Genomic DNA, 14,979 nt, shown 5'->3' with positions numbered 1-14,979 from the left:
CAAGCCCTCCTGTCTTCCACTGCCTCCCGCAGTTTGGTCAAACTCATGCTAGTCGCTTCGAGAACACTGTCCCACCATCTCATCCTCCGTCGTCTCCTTCTTGTGTCCTCCATCTTTCCCAGCATCAGGGTCTTTACCAGGGAGTCTTCTCTTCTCCTGAGGTGGCCAAAGTCTTGGAGCCTCAGCTTCAGGATCTGTCCTTCCAGTGAGCACTCAGGGCTGATTTCCTTCAACTCATGATTCTTGGTGGGTGTCTGAGGCCCTGCAGTTCAAAAATATCCCCAAATGCCAGTATATTTTAATCATGTTTTTTACTGGCTGCTCTATTCTGCAAGGCTACTCAGTTGTTACAACTTTTCATAGTGTCATTGTTTTGGAAGAGACCTGGGGGCTTGTCTAGTCCAACTCCCTGCTCAAAGCTAGGTCTGCATGCAGAATGCAACTATAGCATCCCCGACCCATGGCTGCCCAGCTTCTGTTTAAATACTGCCAGCAAAGGGGGTTGGACTAGATGACCAACTCTACAATTCTATGCATTTTAGGAGCCTCACACTGCCCCAGATGGTCCATTGTTCTTCTGCTATATAGGTCTTAGCATTTACAAGTCTCTCCTAATATTCAGCTTCCCCATAGTTTTTATTCATTGGTTCTAGGCTTGTTCTCTGGAGCAACAGAGAGCAAGTCTGCTCCCTTCAGATACCTGAAGGTTTCTATCATGCCATCCCTTAATCTTACGTTCCTCAAGAGAGCAATCTCAGGTATCTGAAAGGTTATCACACAGAAGCTGCTGCAGGCTGCTATCTGGCCCAGAGCGCTATTTGATGCCTGTCCTGCTAGCAGCATTAAACAGCCAGCCCTCTATACCAATGTGGGTGGCTGGGTTACAGTGTGTACCCGTTTGAATGACATATACAGTGGTACCTCAGGTTAAGTACTCAATTCGTTCCGGAGGTCCATTCTTAACCTGAAACTGTTCTTAACCTGAAGCACCACTTTAGCTAATGGGGCCTCCTGCCGCTGCTGGAGCACAATTTCTGTTGTCATCCTGAAGCAAAGTTCTTAAACCCAAGGTACTATTTCTGGGTTAGCGGAGTCTGTAACCTGAAGCGTATGTAACCCGAGGTACCACTGTATTTCTGCACAGAACTGTATTAGCTTTATTTCTGCAAATGTTAATGCAGTTTTTTTATGGGTAGCATTTTGAGAGAGCTTGTTTTCTTTCTTTTACCCTACACTTATCCAGCTGTAAATAATAGGCTAAGCTTCTTATTAGGACAACGTCCTTCCAAAGGACAATGGAGAAATGTCCTTTCTCCATTTGTGCGTCTCATTACAAGGTGGCCAGGGTTAGTTACATGCATGTCAGGTGCACTGACCCCGGCCGTGTGGGGCCAGGCGCTCTCTTTCATTTCCAGAGCTTGGCATTGTCGGTGCAATTGGATACGCGGCGTTCTCGTGTGCAGGGTCCCTTGGTGCTTCTGTCACGTGCAGGGATAGCTAGATAAGTGTGTGCTGCCTGTACCTGAATTTGACATTGCTGAGCCCGGGCAGGAGAGAGCCGGGGCAGCTAAAGAAAGGTGGAACTGCAGAACTGCCAGGAGGGAACAGGATGAAGACCTATGTGGCAGTTCCTGTGGCTGAGCAAGATAAGTCCTATGACTACAATCCTGAATGGGAACCAGGCCCGTGCGTGTGCCTTGGTAGGTGAATTCTTCAGAGCGCCTTATTTCCCCCCTCCCTCCCTCCCTCCCCCCGTTCCGTTATTTTGCTGAGAAGGAGCATTGCTTTCTCTTGAAAGTTTGAAAAACATCTGTATACTCAAACCGTCCTCTTTCTCTTCTTAATATCTTTAGTGCATGCAGTTTGAGCAAACCTGCTGGATTATTTCTTAGTTGAAAGGGGGGGCAGCGTGAAAAGAGATATTAACATGAGCCTCTTGTTCAAACATGGAGTAAACTGTGCTGTTGGTTTTACTGCAGATATAATTTCAAGCTGATTTTTGCTTGTTTCCCTACACATGTCTCCCCAGACACATATTCTCCAGGTATATAAGTCTGTTCTTACTGTGTGGACCAGTTGCTGGCATGTACCATAACTGTATACACTTAACGTTGGCGTTGCTGCCTCCTTGCATGGTAGCATAGTGGTTTCCTTGGTTTGATTGAGTGTAACTATGTGCTGAAATCTTGGAAATTTGACCAGTTGGAAGCTAATGTTGCTTGCCCCATATTAGACCGAAGGAAGGACTTTGCAAAGGGGGAGAGGGAAGGCAACTGCGTACAGGAAAGGACAAATGTGCACTTTAAAATTAACATTTCTGAATTATTGAGTGGGGTGCTCTAGATCAGGGAACCTCAGGCCAGAGGTGGCCCTCCTAACCTTTCTGACTGGCCCTTGGAATGCTCCCCAGTGGTTTTGAGTTCCATAACTTGGGATCTGCCACAGAGAAGGCTCTGGCCTGCCTCCCTGCCAAATCAAACAGATCCTGAGCTTCTTTGATGGATTTTGCAAGCTGAACCTCTGCAGTCAGAGGTGAGCATGACTGATCCTAATGAATTGGTATTTTGCAAGGACAACCAACAGACTGTCCCTCCACATGTTCTTGGACTACAGCTCCTATCCTTTCTCACTATAGTAGTAGTAGTAGTAGTAGTAGTAGTAGTAGTAGTAGTAGTGGTAACAACAACAACAACAACAACAATTTATTTATACCCCGTCCACCTGGCTGAGTTTCCTCAGCCACTCTGGGCGGCTTCCAATCGAGTGTTAAAAACTTCCCTAAATAGTGCTGTCTTCAGATGTCTTTTAAAGATAAGATAGCTGCTTATTTCCTTCACATCTGAAGGAAATAGGGCGGGCACCACTACCAAGAAGGCCCTCTGTCTGGTTCCCTGTAACCTCACTTCTCGCAGGGAGGGAACCGCCAGAAGGCCCTCGGCGCTGGATCTCAGTGTCCGGGTTGAATGATGGGGGTGGAGACGCTCCTTCAGATATACTGGACCGAGGCCATTTAGGGCTTTAAAGGTCAGCACCAACACTTTGAATTGTGCTCGGAAACGTACTGGGAGCCAATGCAGATCTCTCAGGACCGGTGTAATGTGGTCCCGGTAGCCACTCCCAGTCACCAGTCTAGCTGCTGCATTCTGGATTAATTGCAGTTTCCAGGTCACCTTCAAAGGTAGCCCCACATAGAGCGCATTGCAGTAGTCCAAGCGGGAGATAACTAGTGTTGGCTGGGGATGATGGGAGCTGTAGTCCACCACCATCAGGAAGGTACCTCTGCTAGATGCTGCTGCTGCTGCAGGTCAGTGTAGCTGCTGTGTTTTTGGACTCTCTTTGGGAATGTGACTGTGGCCACTTCTGTGATGAGCTCCTGCCCTTCAGAATTTACCACTGTGCCATTGGTGATCAGTTCAAAGAACGAAGAAGTTAGATATTAAAATGCTGTTACCTTGGGACTAAGCATGTATCTTTGGCTGTTTTCATGCAAGTCCACCCATATGTTCAAGAATCTCTACATTCAGTTCAAGGGATCACAGACTAGAGTCTGGCTCTGTCTCCAGGCTTTGAATGTAGCTTGCCAGGGAAAGACCCTTTTACAGATGAGTCCTGAGCAGGCTTTACACAGATGGATTCCAACTTGGGAGAAAGGAGGGATGTGGATATATTAACATAATAATGATGTGAGACCCATAGAGTTCTGTAGAGCTTACTCCCAGGTGCTGCAGCCTTAAGTTCAATACAGCTGCTTTTTCTTTGTGCAGATCTTTCCCTCGCATATTCATGTAAAAAGAGGAAATGAATATCTTGCATTTTTTCTGCTGGTGAATTGGATACACTTTCTGCCCATCTTTCCAAACTGAGTGTGGTTTTGGGAGCATGTGAAACCACTCCTTTGATTTCAAAGGATGTCCCCAAATTTTGTGTATGCTTCAGATCTCCTTGCTGTGCTTTGATTTTGTGTTTTTATCTTGTACTTTTATGCTGTGAACCACCCTGAGATCTACAGAGCAAGGGCAGAATGCAAATTTAATATAAATAAATAAATAAATTCTGTGCACAAGCTAATAACTTCTGTATGTGGGGGTGTGTGGGGGGTGCATGCACACACTGCTTTTTTTTACAGCAGAGACTTGATAATTGAAACAAGTACATAATTATGTGTGGGCTTAAAAGTCACCACATCTATAAGCATCTTAAAGTTCATTGTGTGCCAAGCTGTATCTTGTGATCTAAAACTGGCTTAAAGCTGCACAGCTTTCCCCCCTAGTGGTCATGATCTGAAAACTGGCATAGGCAAACTTGGCCCTCCAGATGTTTTGGGACTACAGCTCCCATCATCCCTAGCTAACAGGACCAGTGGTCAGGGATGATGGGAATTGTAGTCTCAAAACATTTGGAGGGCCGAGTTTGCCTCTGCCTGATCTAGGGTGACTCTGGAGAGGAGCCAGTTTTCACTGCTGCCCTTCATTCAGCTTGTGCATCCAGTTGCTGCTTTCCCCACTATTAAAACCATTGTTAAAATTATTGAACCTACCTACGTCTGTGGCACACTTTCTCACAAAAGTGTGCACGTACCTGAGCCTGCGAATTGTGGATGTGGGTGTCATTGCGAGTGGAGATTCCATTCTGGAAAAAAGGGGTCCCACCTCCACAGAGTTTGGTTCTCATTTGCAGTTCTTGTTTTTTGCAGGAGTCTGCTGCTGCTGTGCTGCCTTGCGCCCCCGTTACAAGCGCCTGGTAGATAACATCTTCCCCGAAGATCCAAAAGTAAGTGAGCCCTTGCAGTCCGTGTTTTAATTTGGGGTGGGGGGAGGGGTTGTAGGGAGTTTTGAGGTTTTCGTGTTCAGGCAATTTTTTTTTATTTGTAGCTTTTGTTTAAAGATGTTAACTTGGTAAGGTTGGCCAGCTGGCCACTTCAACATTTGTGAAATCACCCAGGTTGTGATGCTAAGTAAGATAGCTCTAGTTGTGGGTATGGATATAGCTGCACACGTTGTAGGAGTTTCACACAATTTAGTTTAAAATGTATGCTTTGCTTAGACTAGTCTCATAAGTCTCATAAAATCAGCTGCAGTAAATATCAGTTTGTACAATACAAACCACTTAAATTTATCTTCAAAGTTGTTTCCTTGAACTCTCTCTCACCTGTGCATGCAGGATGGCCTTGTCAAAGCAGATATGGAGAAACTGACCTTCTATGCCGTCTCTGCTCCTGAGAAGCTTGATCGGATCGGTGCCTATTTAGCAGAGAGGCTGAGCAGAGATGTTGTCAGACACCGCTGTGGGTAAGACTTCTGCTGACACCCACTTGCTTCTCATTCCTCCCCTGCCAGTACTGGCCTCCCTTTCTGTGGCAAATGAGAATCACCCCAAGCAAGGAGGCTGTGTGATGTTTGTAAAGGGGAAGAGGGTGGGTTCTCGGGCTTTCAGTGTGCCACAGATTATCAATAGCAGATAATATCTGTGCAGGCCAGCAAGTAGAAAAATTTGTGGGTTGCCGTGCCAGGAGGCTTTCCTAGCAGGCCTATGCTCACCTTTCTGCATGCAGGTATGTCTTCATTGCCATGGAAGCCCTGGACCAGCTGCTCATGGCTTGCCATTCTCAAAGCATCAAGCCGTTTGTGGAGAGCTTCCTTCACATGGTGGCCAAGCTTCTGGAGTCCGGAGAACCGAGGCTGCAAGTCCTGGGAACCAACTCGGTGAGTGAACGCTCCTTGGGTCCCCCACTTGGTTCTCCTACTGTCTGGAGTCAGTTTAGTTGCCCTGTCATGGCCTTTGGCACAGAGGATATGGCTAGGAAGAGGCAGAGAGGAATGCAGTTACTTCCAAATCCCTGGTCATGTGACCAAGCTGAAAGGGTTTAAGGTCAGTGAGAAAGAGGAGGATTGGTTTGAGAAGATATTGAATTATTTGAGTAGGTTTGAACAAATTGGGGCAATTAAAATGTTAAAAGTTAAATAAACTTTGTGGAAGTAGGAGTGTTAAGGTATATAGAAGTGTACATATGGTTATTTTGAATATGTTATTATTGAATATGTATATTATTGAATATATATACCCAATGTATCAGCCACCTGGGGGGTTTCACTGTTTGTTTTTTGGTGGTTGGTAAAAATAAAATACCTTCTTCCCTGGTTATGATTCCGACTAGCCACATGTCATCCCTGAGCCTCCCCATGACATGGATTGTGCCCCTCTTAAAAATGAAGTGGGTGAGTACCGGAGACAGAGCCATTTCTGTGGTGGCTCCTCACTTTTGGCAGATCTTCCCTTCAAGGCCCCCTCTCTCATTTAGGCACCCGGCAAAAACATTTCTGTTTCCTCCAACTTTAAAGAACTGCTAACGTAAAGCATCCTTTAATTTAGAGGTGGGTTGCTTTCGCCCTCAGTTTTAATCCGGCTTTTTAGTTTTGTTTTGATTTGCTGTACAGTTTGTATACATGGTTGTTGTTGCTATTTTCTATGTTCCTTTTGGTTTCCTATTACTACTCTACTACCCTGGGAACATAAATCTGTGCTGAAGGTATGGGATATAAATCTAAAAATATTGTTGGGATAATGGCAGGTTCTTAAGCATAGAAGGGGGAATAAGAAACCTCCCAAACATCTGGTGGATTAAGGCAGGACCTGATCAATGACTATCTCAGAGACATGGTTCTTGTGGAAGGTGTGAGTTGGCTGCTTAGAAAACCTGCAGGAGATGTGGGTTTCCCTTTGACTAGCCTAGTACCTAGAGGACTGAGAAGAAGACCCTTTTCTTCCTGCCCATCTGATGCTCCATTAATATTCTTTGCTTGCTTGTCTTTGAGATTTTTCTGTGCCACCTGACAGGGCTAGAAATCCACTCTTTATATTTCTCCAGCAGATCTGTGCAAGCCTTTAAATAGAAGCTTAGCTTGCCCTTTATCTTCCAAGTCAAAGGTATTCTGTTCCCTCGTCATCACTGCTGCATTAGTGATGAGCCCTGAGTGCCTTCTGCTTTTCCACTCTCGACTGTCCTGCCTGTGATACCATTTCACGGTAACAGAATCCAGTCTCCAAAGTGTAGGAGTGTGTTGCAGCAAGCCTAGGAGTAGCTGAAACGGAGTCAAGAAAGTTTTGAGAGTCAGGCCTGGTCCGAGGATAGGGACACCTGACGGCTAAGTAAACAGGACCGATGTAAGGCTAAGGGTGTTGTGAGCCCAGGTTGATTCAGCTCAAGTGCTGTATCAGGGATGCTCCAGGTCCGCCTTGGGTTACTTTTATGCACCATATTTTTCGCTCTAGAAGATGCACCAGACCACAAGACGCACCTAGTTTTGGGAGGAGGAAAACAAGAAAAAAATACAGTGGTGCCCCGCAAGACGAATGCCTCGCAAGACGAAAAACCCGCAAGACGAAAGGGTTTTTCGGTTTTTGCGTGGCTTCGCTAGACGAATTTCCCTATGGGCTTGCTTCGCAAGAAGAAAGCCCATAGTGAAATCTCCGGGGTTTTTTAGAATGCTGGCGGGCGGCAGCGAAGCCTTCGCTGCCGCCCGCCAGCATTTTAAAAAACCTCGGGACAGCGGAGAAGTCCTCTGCTGTCCCGGGTTTTTTTTAAAATGCTGGGGGTGGGTAGAAAAGCCTTTGTCCGCCCCCCCCAGCCTTCAGAAGAGGTCGGGGGACAGACTGTCCCCGGACCTGGTCTGAAGGCAATTTCCATAGGAACGCATTGATTGATTTTCAATGCATTCCTATGGGAAACCATGCTTCGCAAGACGAAAAACTCGCAAGACGAAAGAACTTGCGGAACGAATTAATTTCGTCTTGCGAGGCACCACTGTATTCTGAATCTCAGAAGCCAGAACAGCAAGAGGGATCGCTGCGCAGTGAAAGCAGCAATCCCTCTTGCTGTTCTGGCTTCTGTGATAGCTGTGCAGCCTGCATTCGCTCCATAAGACGCACACACATTTCCCCTTATTTTTAGAAGGGAAAAAGTGAGTCTTATAGAGCAAAAAAATACGGTATTTAAAATATTTACATCCTCTTTCAATTTCAACAAAATGTACAAGGAGCTTCCAAAACAACACAAAACCTCATTTAAAATCCAATAAACCCAACATACCAAATCAATAACACAGCAGAATAGAGCCTAAAACAGCAAAGGTGCTACAAACAAACCAGTAACATTTCAAGGCAGCTTTTAAAAAATTGACCACACTACTTATGAAAAGCCTGGGCGCACAGAAGTGATTTGCTTCTAAACTGTGCCCAGGCAATGTGTCTGAAGAGGCTACTTCATAGCTAAGGTGCAGCCACAGGAATTGCCCCATTGCTAAGTGCCTGAGCTCCAGAGGTGAGGCAACTAGAGAAGGGTCCCCAAAGAAGAGAGGAACTACTGGGTAACATCCCAACATTTGCCGTAGCATACTGGATTCAGCAGCAGCAGCAGGCTATCAGGTTACTAACCTGGTGGTTGTTTTAGAAAGTGAAGCTTGCAAGACACACTCCCTGTTGCATACTATTTACCAGGTCCTGGAGAGTTTCTAGAGAGTTGTCCTGATGTGGTAAAAATACCAGGTCTTGCCACATTGGAAGAAAGGTTTGCCAGAGGGAAAAGACCTGGGGAATTTTAAAGACAAGCGGCTGGCTGCCTTGCTCTGTGGGATTAAGATCTGTGCCTTTTGCTTCCGGTGCCCTGAAGGTTTGGGATATATGAAGAGCGGGTTGCCCTCCTGGAAAGCCTTGCACCCAACCTTTTTCCCCACCAAAGAAAGGGGATGATGCTGATGATGATAGTGTAGGGATAGCCAGTCAGAAATGCTTAGAAAAGAGAAGATGATTTTGCTGTGTTTCCACCCGCTGCATGCAATAAACTACGAATCGTGCTGCTTTCTGGATAATTTCAATTGTAGTCAGGGATTGGAGCATTTTGGGGCTGGGTGATGCCAACTTTCTGATTGCTTTGAAGTTGTACTGAATCCTCTCCGTTTCTCCTTCCTCTTCTGCAGTTTGTCAAATTTGCAAACATTGAGGAGGACACGCCTTCCTATCACCGCCGCTATGACTTCTTTGTGTCTCGCTTCAGTGGCATGTGTCACTCCTGCCACAGTGACCCGGAAATACGGAACGAGTAAGTAACAATATGCGGCGAAGGGATGGGAGCACTTCTGCTCCCTATATTACCAGGCTACTGAGAATATCTGCCATGGCAAAGCCCAGCATCTTCTCCCATTCATGCTCTGCCAAGAACCGTCAATGGAGTTTAATTCATGTGCCCTTTTCAGAGAGTATTGAGTCTTTCTGCTGAGGCTTGCCGGGGAAGCCTCTGCCAAACCAAAATGCTCTTGTAGCTTAAACCGAGTACCCGAGTGTCCATGAAGCTCAATACCCAAATGATAGTCATCTGAGATGGGCTGTTACCCATGGGGTGGGGGCAAACATAAGTAAATAATAACCTGAGCCACTTTGCTCTGGAAAACGTATTCATCATGCTTTTATCTCTTTGAGCATTGAACTGTTGGAGAGAACATTCTGCCAGCTGGAAGCAAAAGGGGATGTGGAGAGTGCTGGTAGACTGGGCTGTTGTTGCTTTTTCGTAAGAACAAATGCTGTTTGATTGTTTAAATGCATATTCATAAACCAGCACTTTAAAGAAACACAGAAGGTGGCTGGGGCACTAGAAGAAGGGCAGGAAGGATAAAACTGACATAGAAAACTGCTTTCCTTGCCAGGGGCAGGTATGCCCATCATTCGTTGAATGAGGTTAGGGTGAAACTGGGCTAAAGAAAAGAAAAAGTCATGCTGGCTCCTGTCTTTATATGCTTGAGTCTGGTCCGTGATGTCCTCCTCATGTGTCTTCATCAAATATATATGCCTGCATAGAGATATTTGCTCCCGGGTCTCAGTAATCAGATTGGCTAGCCCTGCTGCCTTTGGGCTTAAGCTCTGGGCTTTCCATCTTCCACAGAACTGTAGAGTTGGAAGGGATGCCCAAGGCTCCCCTACTCAAACCCCCTGCAGTCCAGGGATCACAGCTAAAATGCAGGGATCCTGCAGCTTTCCCTTCTACGAAAATGCCATTGTTTCTTGTGCCAGGATCCGAATTGCTGGAATCAGGGGCATCCAGGGGGTGGTTCGCAAAACTGTAAACGACGAGCTCCGAGCCACCATATGGGAGCCTCAGCATATGGACAAGATTGTTCCCTCGCTGCTTTATAATATGCAGAAGATTGAAGATGTCGACAGGTATGCCCGTCTCTTGGGGGGGGGCTGGGCCCTTTTCTGGCCCTGAGGAGGAGGAGAGGGGTTGGGTGGGGCAGGAGGTGCTGTGGCTGCATCTTCTGTCATGGCAGTGGAGCACAATGTCAAAGCCTGGCAACCCTGTCCAAGCGTGTGTGTGCCTGTTTTTGCAGCCGGATTGGGCCACCCTCCTCTCCAACAGGAGGCGATAAAGAGGAGAACCCAGCTGTGCTGGCTGAGAATTGCTTCAGGGAGCTGCTGGGCCGCGCCACCTATGGGAACATGAATAATGCTGTGAGACCAGTCTTTGCGTAAGCATCTGTTTACTTATGTACTTCACTACAGTTTTACCCTGCCCTTCCTCCCTAAGGAGCCCAGGGCGGCAATGCTAATGTTAAATGTAAAGTAATAATGTAATGTTACAGCAATACAGCAACAATCAAAACATATTCGAAAACAATTAAAAGCAACCACATACACCTGCAGCTTGTAATTTCAAGGTTAGCAGGAACAGTATCTTTCAGCCATCAAGTGCTTGAGTAAAGAGAAATGTTTTTACCTTTCCCTTGAACGTTAATGATGAGGATGACAGGAGCACCGCACCAGGGAGGGCTTTTCACAAATGAGGAACCACCACCGAGAAGGCCCTGCCATGGGTCAGCGCCAACTGGGCAAAAGCCAATGGCAGCAGCACCAGCACCAACGGGCTCTCTCCTGCTGATCGTAGGGCCCGAGAGGGTTGTGCTGGAAATCTTCAGAATCCTCTAAGCGTTTCCTGGGGCAGGAAATGCCTTTGAAATAGTTGGCAAAACTTCCTCAAGGCTGGCTGTGGCTGCTGAAAAGTCCCGAAAACACTATGTTTCCCTCAGCTGTTCTGATCTTCCATATTGCTATAAAACCAGTGCTTTTTTCCTAAGGGTACGCAGGGGTATCCACACCTGTCAGATGCTGGTGTGGTTGCTCGAGGGTAAACAGGCAGGACTCCGACCTGTCTTTTCCAGGCTTTATTCTTGGTGCAAACTATTTACAGGGAAGAGCGTCGTAAGTTCATGTCTGGCTCAGTCGCTAGCAGAATCTGGGAGTGGTCGGTCTTTGTACCTCCCCCAGCATAAAAGTCACGTCACCCCCAGCCTTTTCCGCCCCTTCCTGCTCCGAAGCCTACTGCGCAGAATGGGCGCTGGCAGGGGCATACTCCCGCCTCTCCGGCTTGCTCAGGCTCAGTGTTAAGGCTCTCCCTAGCATTCCCTGGTCCCTGCACCTCTTCTCCACTGGGCTTTCCTCCTCGCCGGAAGAGGAACTGTTTCGCAAGATTTTCGGAGGCTCCCTATAACACAACTGCCCTTCCATCTCTTGCCTCTGAGCTGATGGCAGTTCCCTGATAATACCCCTAAACATTTTGTGAATCTAATAAGTTTGGCCTCATTAAGGGGCAGTATTTCAATATGGGTAGGAAAATGAGAGTACCCCTAAACATTTTTTTAAAGAAAACAAGCACTTTATATAACTGTCTGTGTCCCATGAGCCAAAAGTCTATCCTGAAGATGTACTTATCCAAAAGAACAAAAAGCAGCTTGGTGTAGTGGACAGAGTACGGGCTTTGACTGTGTCCAGTCCTCATACAGGATGGCTCTGAGCAGGTTGCTTAACCTGCCTTCCTGGATTAATATCAGGATGAAAATAGGATGGCCCTGTGTGTGCAGAATACAATACGTTTCCACATAAAATCCCCCCACATTCAGCTTCAGTAAGCAATGCTTTATCTCATGGGTAGGCAAACTAAGCCCCGGGGGCCGGATCCGGCCCAATCACCATCTAAATCCGGCCCGTGGGCGGTCCGGGAATCAGCGTATTTTTACATGAGTAGAATGTGTCCTTTCATTTAAAATGCACCTCTGGGTTATTTGTGGGGCATAGGAATTTGTTCATCCCCTCCCATATAGTCCGCCCCCCCCACAAGGTCTGATGGACACCCCTGCTGAAAAAGTTTGCTGACCTTCTGTATGTGATGTGATGGGATCCGCCCCTTCCTCATATACAGACCTGCCTGTGCTCCTCATTTGAATACATCAAGTTACAGATAGGTAGCCGTGTTGGTCTGCCATAGTCAAAACAAAAAAAATTCCTTCCAGTAGCACCTTAAAGACCAACTAAGTTAGATCTTGGTATGAGCTTTCGTGTGCATGCACACTTCTTCAGATACTGGTATCTGAAGAAGTGTGCATGCACACGAAAGCTCATACCAAGAACTAACTTAGTTGGTCTTTAAGGTGCTACTGGAAGGAATTTTTGTTTTGTTTTGAATACATCAAGTTTTGCTTGCTCATCATCCTTGTTGGTTGAAATTCCAGCCAGCAAGCCAGATGGTGCAGTGACATTTGGTACAGCCATTTGCTGCTTAATACTCCTTGCATCCGCACAGCGGAGGACGGAGGATGCTCTGGAACAGCCAGTGGCTGTTGCGCTTCCGTGTTTTTCTTGGGCTGAGGATTATGCGGCAGGAGCCCTTTCCTCATAGATAGAATGGGGTAGCAACAGCAAAGAGAGGAAAGAGGGCGGAGATAATCCCTGGAAGAGAAAGCTTTGTGGTTGAAACAGAAGCCTACCTCCCAAGTCACTGTCTTTAAAATCCCTGGCATGCAAGTAATGATCTGGAGGTTACTCATCAGCCAGGAGTCTTTACATTGTTTGACATTCAACAATCTTCTTTGCTCACATCAGTTACAAAGGGCAAATAGTTTGTGATTTGCCCCTTCTGATGTGCAGCCTCAATACTTTCTTGGTCACATTGTAGGAATATTTTGAAGGGGGAACCTGCAGTTTACATAATCAGGCACCCCTCATAGCTCTTACACTTAGCACATGGACATCTGTACAAAAATGCTGGGACGCGGGTGGCGCTGTGGGTTAAACCACAGAGCCTAGGACTTGCTGATCAGAAGGTCAACGGTTCGAATCCCCGCGACAGGGTGAGCTCCCGTTGCTCGGTCCCTCTTCCTACCAACCTAGCAGTTCAAAAGCACGTCATAGTGCAAGTAGATAAATAGGTACCGCTCCAACGGGAAGGTAAACGGCGTTTCCGTGCGCTGCTCTGGTTTCCCAGAAGCGGCTTAGTCCTGCTGGCCACATGACCCGGAAGCTGTACGCCAACACCCTCGGCCAATAAAGCGAGATGAGCGCCGCAACCCCAGAGTTGGCCATGACTGGACCTAATGGTCAGGGGTCCCCTTTACCTTTTTATAAAAATGCACCCGGAGAAATATCCCTGAAAGTTCACCCCTCCTTCCAAAACGCCCCAATTCCTTTAAATGCAGTGGTTGCTTATTCATGCCGGCTGCTGCTTCTCAGAGTAATGCGTCAGCCAAACTAGGATTTTACATCCGAACAAGTCCATTGTTAAATGTTGAAATTGCTACAGGTGCTTAAGAATGGTTTGTTTTTAACAGACATTTAGACCATCACAGACTGTGGGACCCCAATGAATTTGCTGTCCACTGCTTCAAAATCATCATGTACTCCATACAGGTATGTTTACCCTGCACCTATTTCATAGTCAGTCAACAATAATCCAGTTACAGATAGGTAGCCGTGTTGGTCTGCCATAGTCAAAACAAAAAAATTCCTTCTAGTAGCACCTTAAAGACCAACTAAGTTAGTTCTTGGTATGAGCAGTGTGTATCTGAAGAAGTGTGCATGCACACGAAAGCTCATACCAAGAACTAACTTAGTTGGTCTTTAAGGTGCTACTAGAAGGAATTTTTTTGTTTTAACAATAATCCATTAAGACAAAGGAGGAAGTTAGGGCTGGAAACAGCAGACACCCCTCTGGATGTTTGCAGGGTCAGACTTCTGCAACATTGGAGGGTCCATCATAATCGTTTCAGGGGTGTTCGTGCTGGAGAATTTATCATTAGCTTCTAGTTTCTGCCGTTTAACTCTCTTCTCTCAAGTTCCTGATACATATTTTTGTAGTTTTGTTGAAGGTAATATGTCTTGAGTATCCTCTCATGGTGTGGTAGGTTGAAAAATCGTTTCTGTTCTAGCAGGGTTTTCTGTTGACTGTTTTTTCTGTCCCTCCATCTGTTTAGTTTTATTTAACAGGATTTATATACCCCTTAATCTTCAAAATCTCTAAGCAGTTTTCATAGTATTTGTTGTTGTTGTTTAGTCGTTTAGTTGTGTCCGCCTCTTCGTGACCCCCTGGACCAGAGCACGCCAGGCACTCCTGTCTTCCACTGCCTCCCGCAGTTTGGTCAGACTCATGTTCGTAGCTTTGAGAACACTGTCCAACCATCTCGTCCTCTGTCGTCCCCTTCTCCTTGCGCCCTCCATCTTTCCCAACATAGTATTTAAAATACATAAATTGAAGGCAGCCCTGTTTAGGGAAGCTTTTAATGTTTGATGTATTACAGTATTTTAATATTTTTTTGGAAGTCGCCCAGAGTGGCTGGGGAAGCCCAGCCAGATGGGCGGGGTATAAATAATAAATTATTATTATTATTATTATTATTATTATTATTATTATTATTATTATTATAAATTACACACCCACTCACCTCCCCTGCCCTCTCTGTTTTTTAGTTTGATAGATATATCTGTTTTGCTTGTATCTGTTTTCAGTTATTTTTTAATTTATAGGTTGATTGTGAGCTACTCTAAGTGTCTCATACTGGGGTGGAGAGCTGGGATAAAATGTATTCAATATCGACAAAATTGAACTCACTGTAGGTGCCAGGTTTTAGGGAAATACAGTGGTGCCTCGCAAGACGAAATTAATTT

At 46.1% G+C, this 14,979-nt stretch overlaps 1 protein-coding gene across 4 annotated transcripts in view; it reads left to right on the top strand.

The window, feature by feature from the left end:
- Positions 1 to 14,979, top strand: part of LOC309374014 (protein EFR3 homolog A) — a 49,329-nt gene that overhangs the window by 11,559 nt on the left and 22,791 nt on the right. For 3 of the 4 annotated variants that reach the window (XM_081918743.1, XM_081918741.1, XM_081918744.1), the window contains 7 exons: positions 4,694 to 4,770; positions 5,161 to 5,288; positions 5,552 to 5,702; positions 8,973 to 9,094; positions 10,060 to 10,209; positions 10,377 to 10,514; positions 13,647 to 13,725. In XM_081918743.1, coding sequence (XP_081774869.1) covers positions 4,694 to 4,770; positions 5,161 to 5,288; positions 5,552 to 5,702; positions 8,973 to 9,094; positions 10,060 to 10,209; positions 10,377 to 10,514; positions 13,647 to 13,725 — 845 coding nt within the window. Of the gene's footprint in view, positions 1 to 2,029; positions 2,045 to 4,693; positions 4,771 to 5,160; positions 5,289 to 5,551; positions 5,703 to 8,972; positions 9,095 to 10,059; positions 10,210 to 10,376; positions 10,515 to 13,646; positions 13,726 to 14,979 lie in introns of all 4 variants that reach the window. The other variant, XM_081918742.1, reaches the window with a different exon arrangement.

The sequence above is a fragment of the Podarcis melisellensis genome (genome assembly GCF_964234715.1).
Source record: "Podarcis melisellensis genome assembly, chromosome: 7".
NCBI lineage: Eukaryota > Metazoa > Chordata > Lepidosauria > Squamata > Lacertidae > Podarcis > Podarcis melisellensis.
The sequence above is the reverse complement of the archived record's forward strand: the minus strand, read 5'-3'. Positions and strand labels throughout refer to the sequence as shown.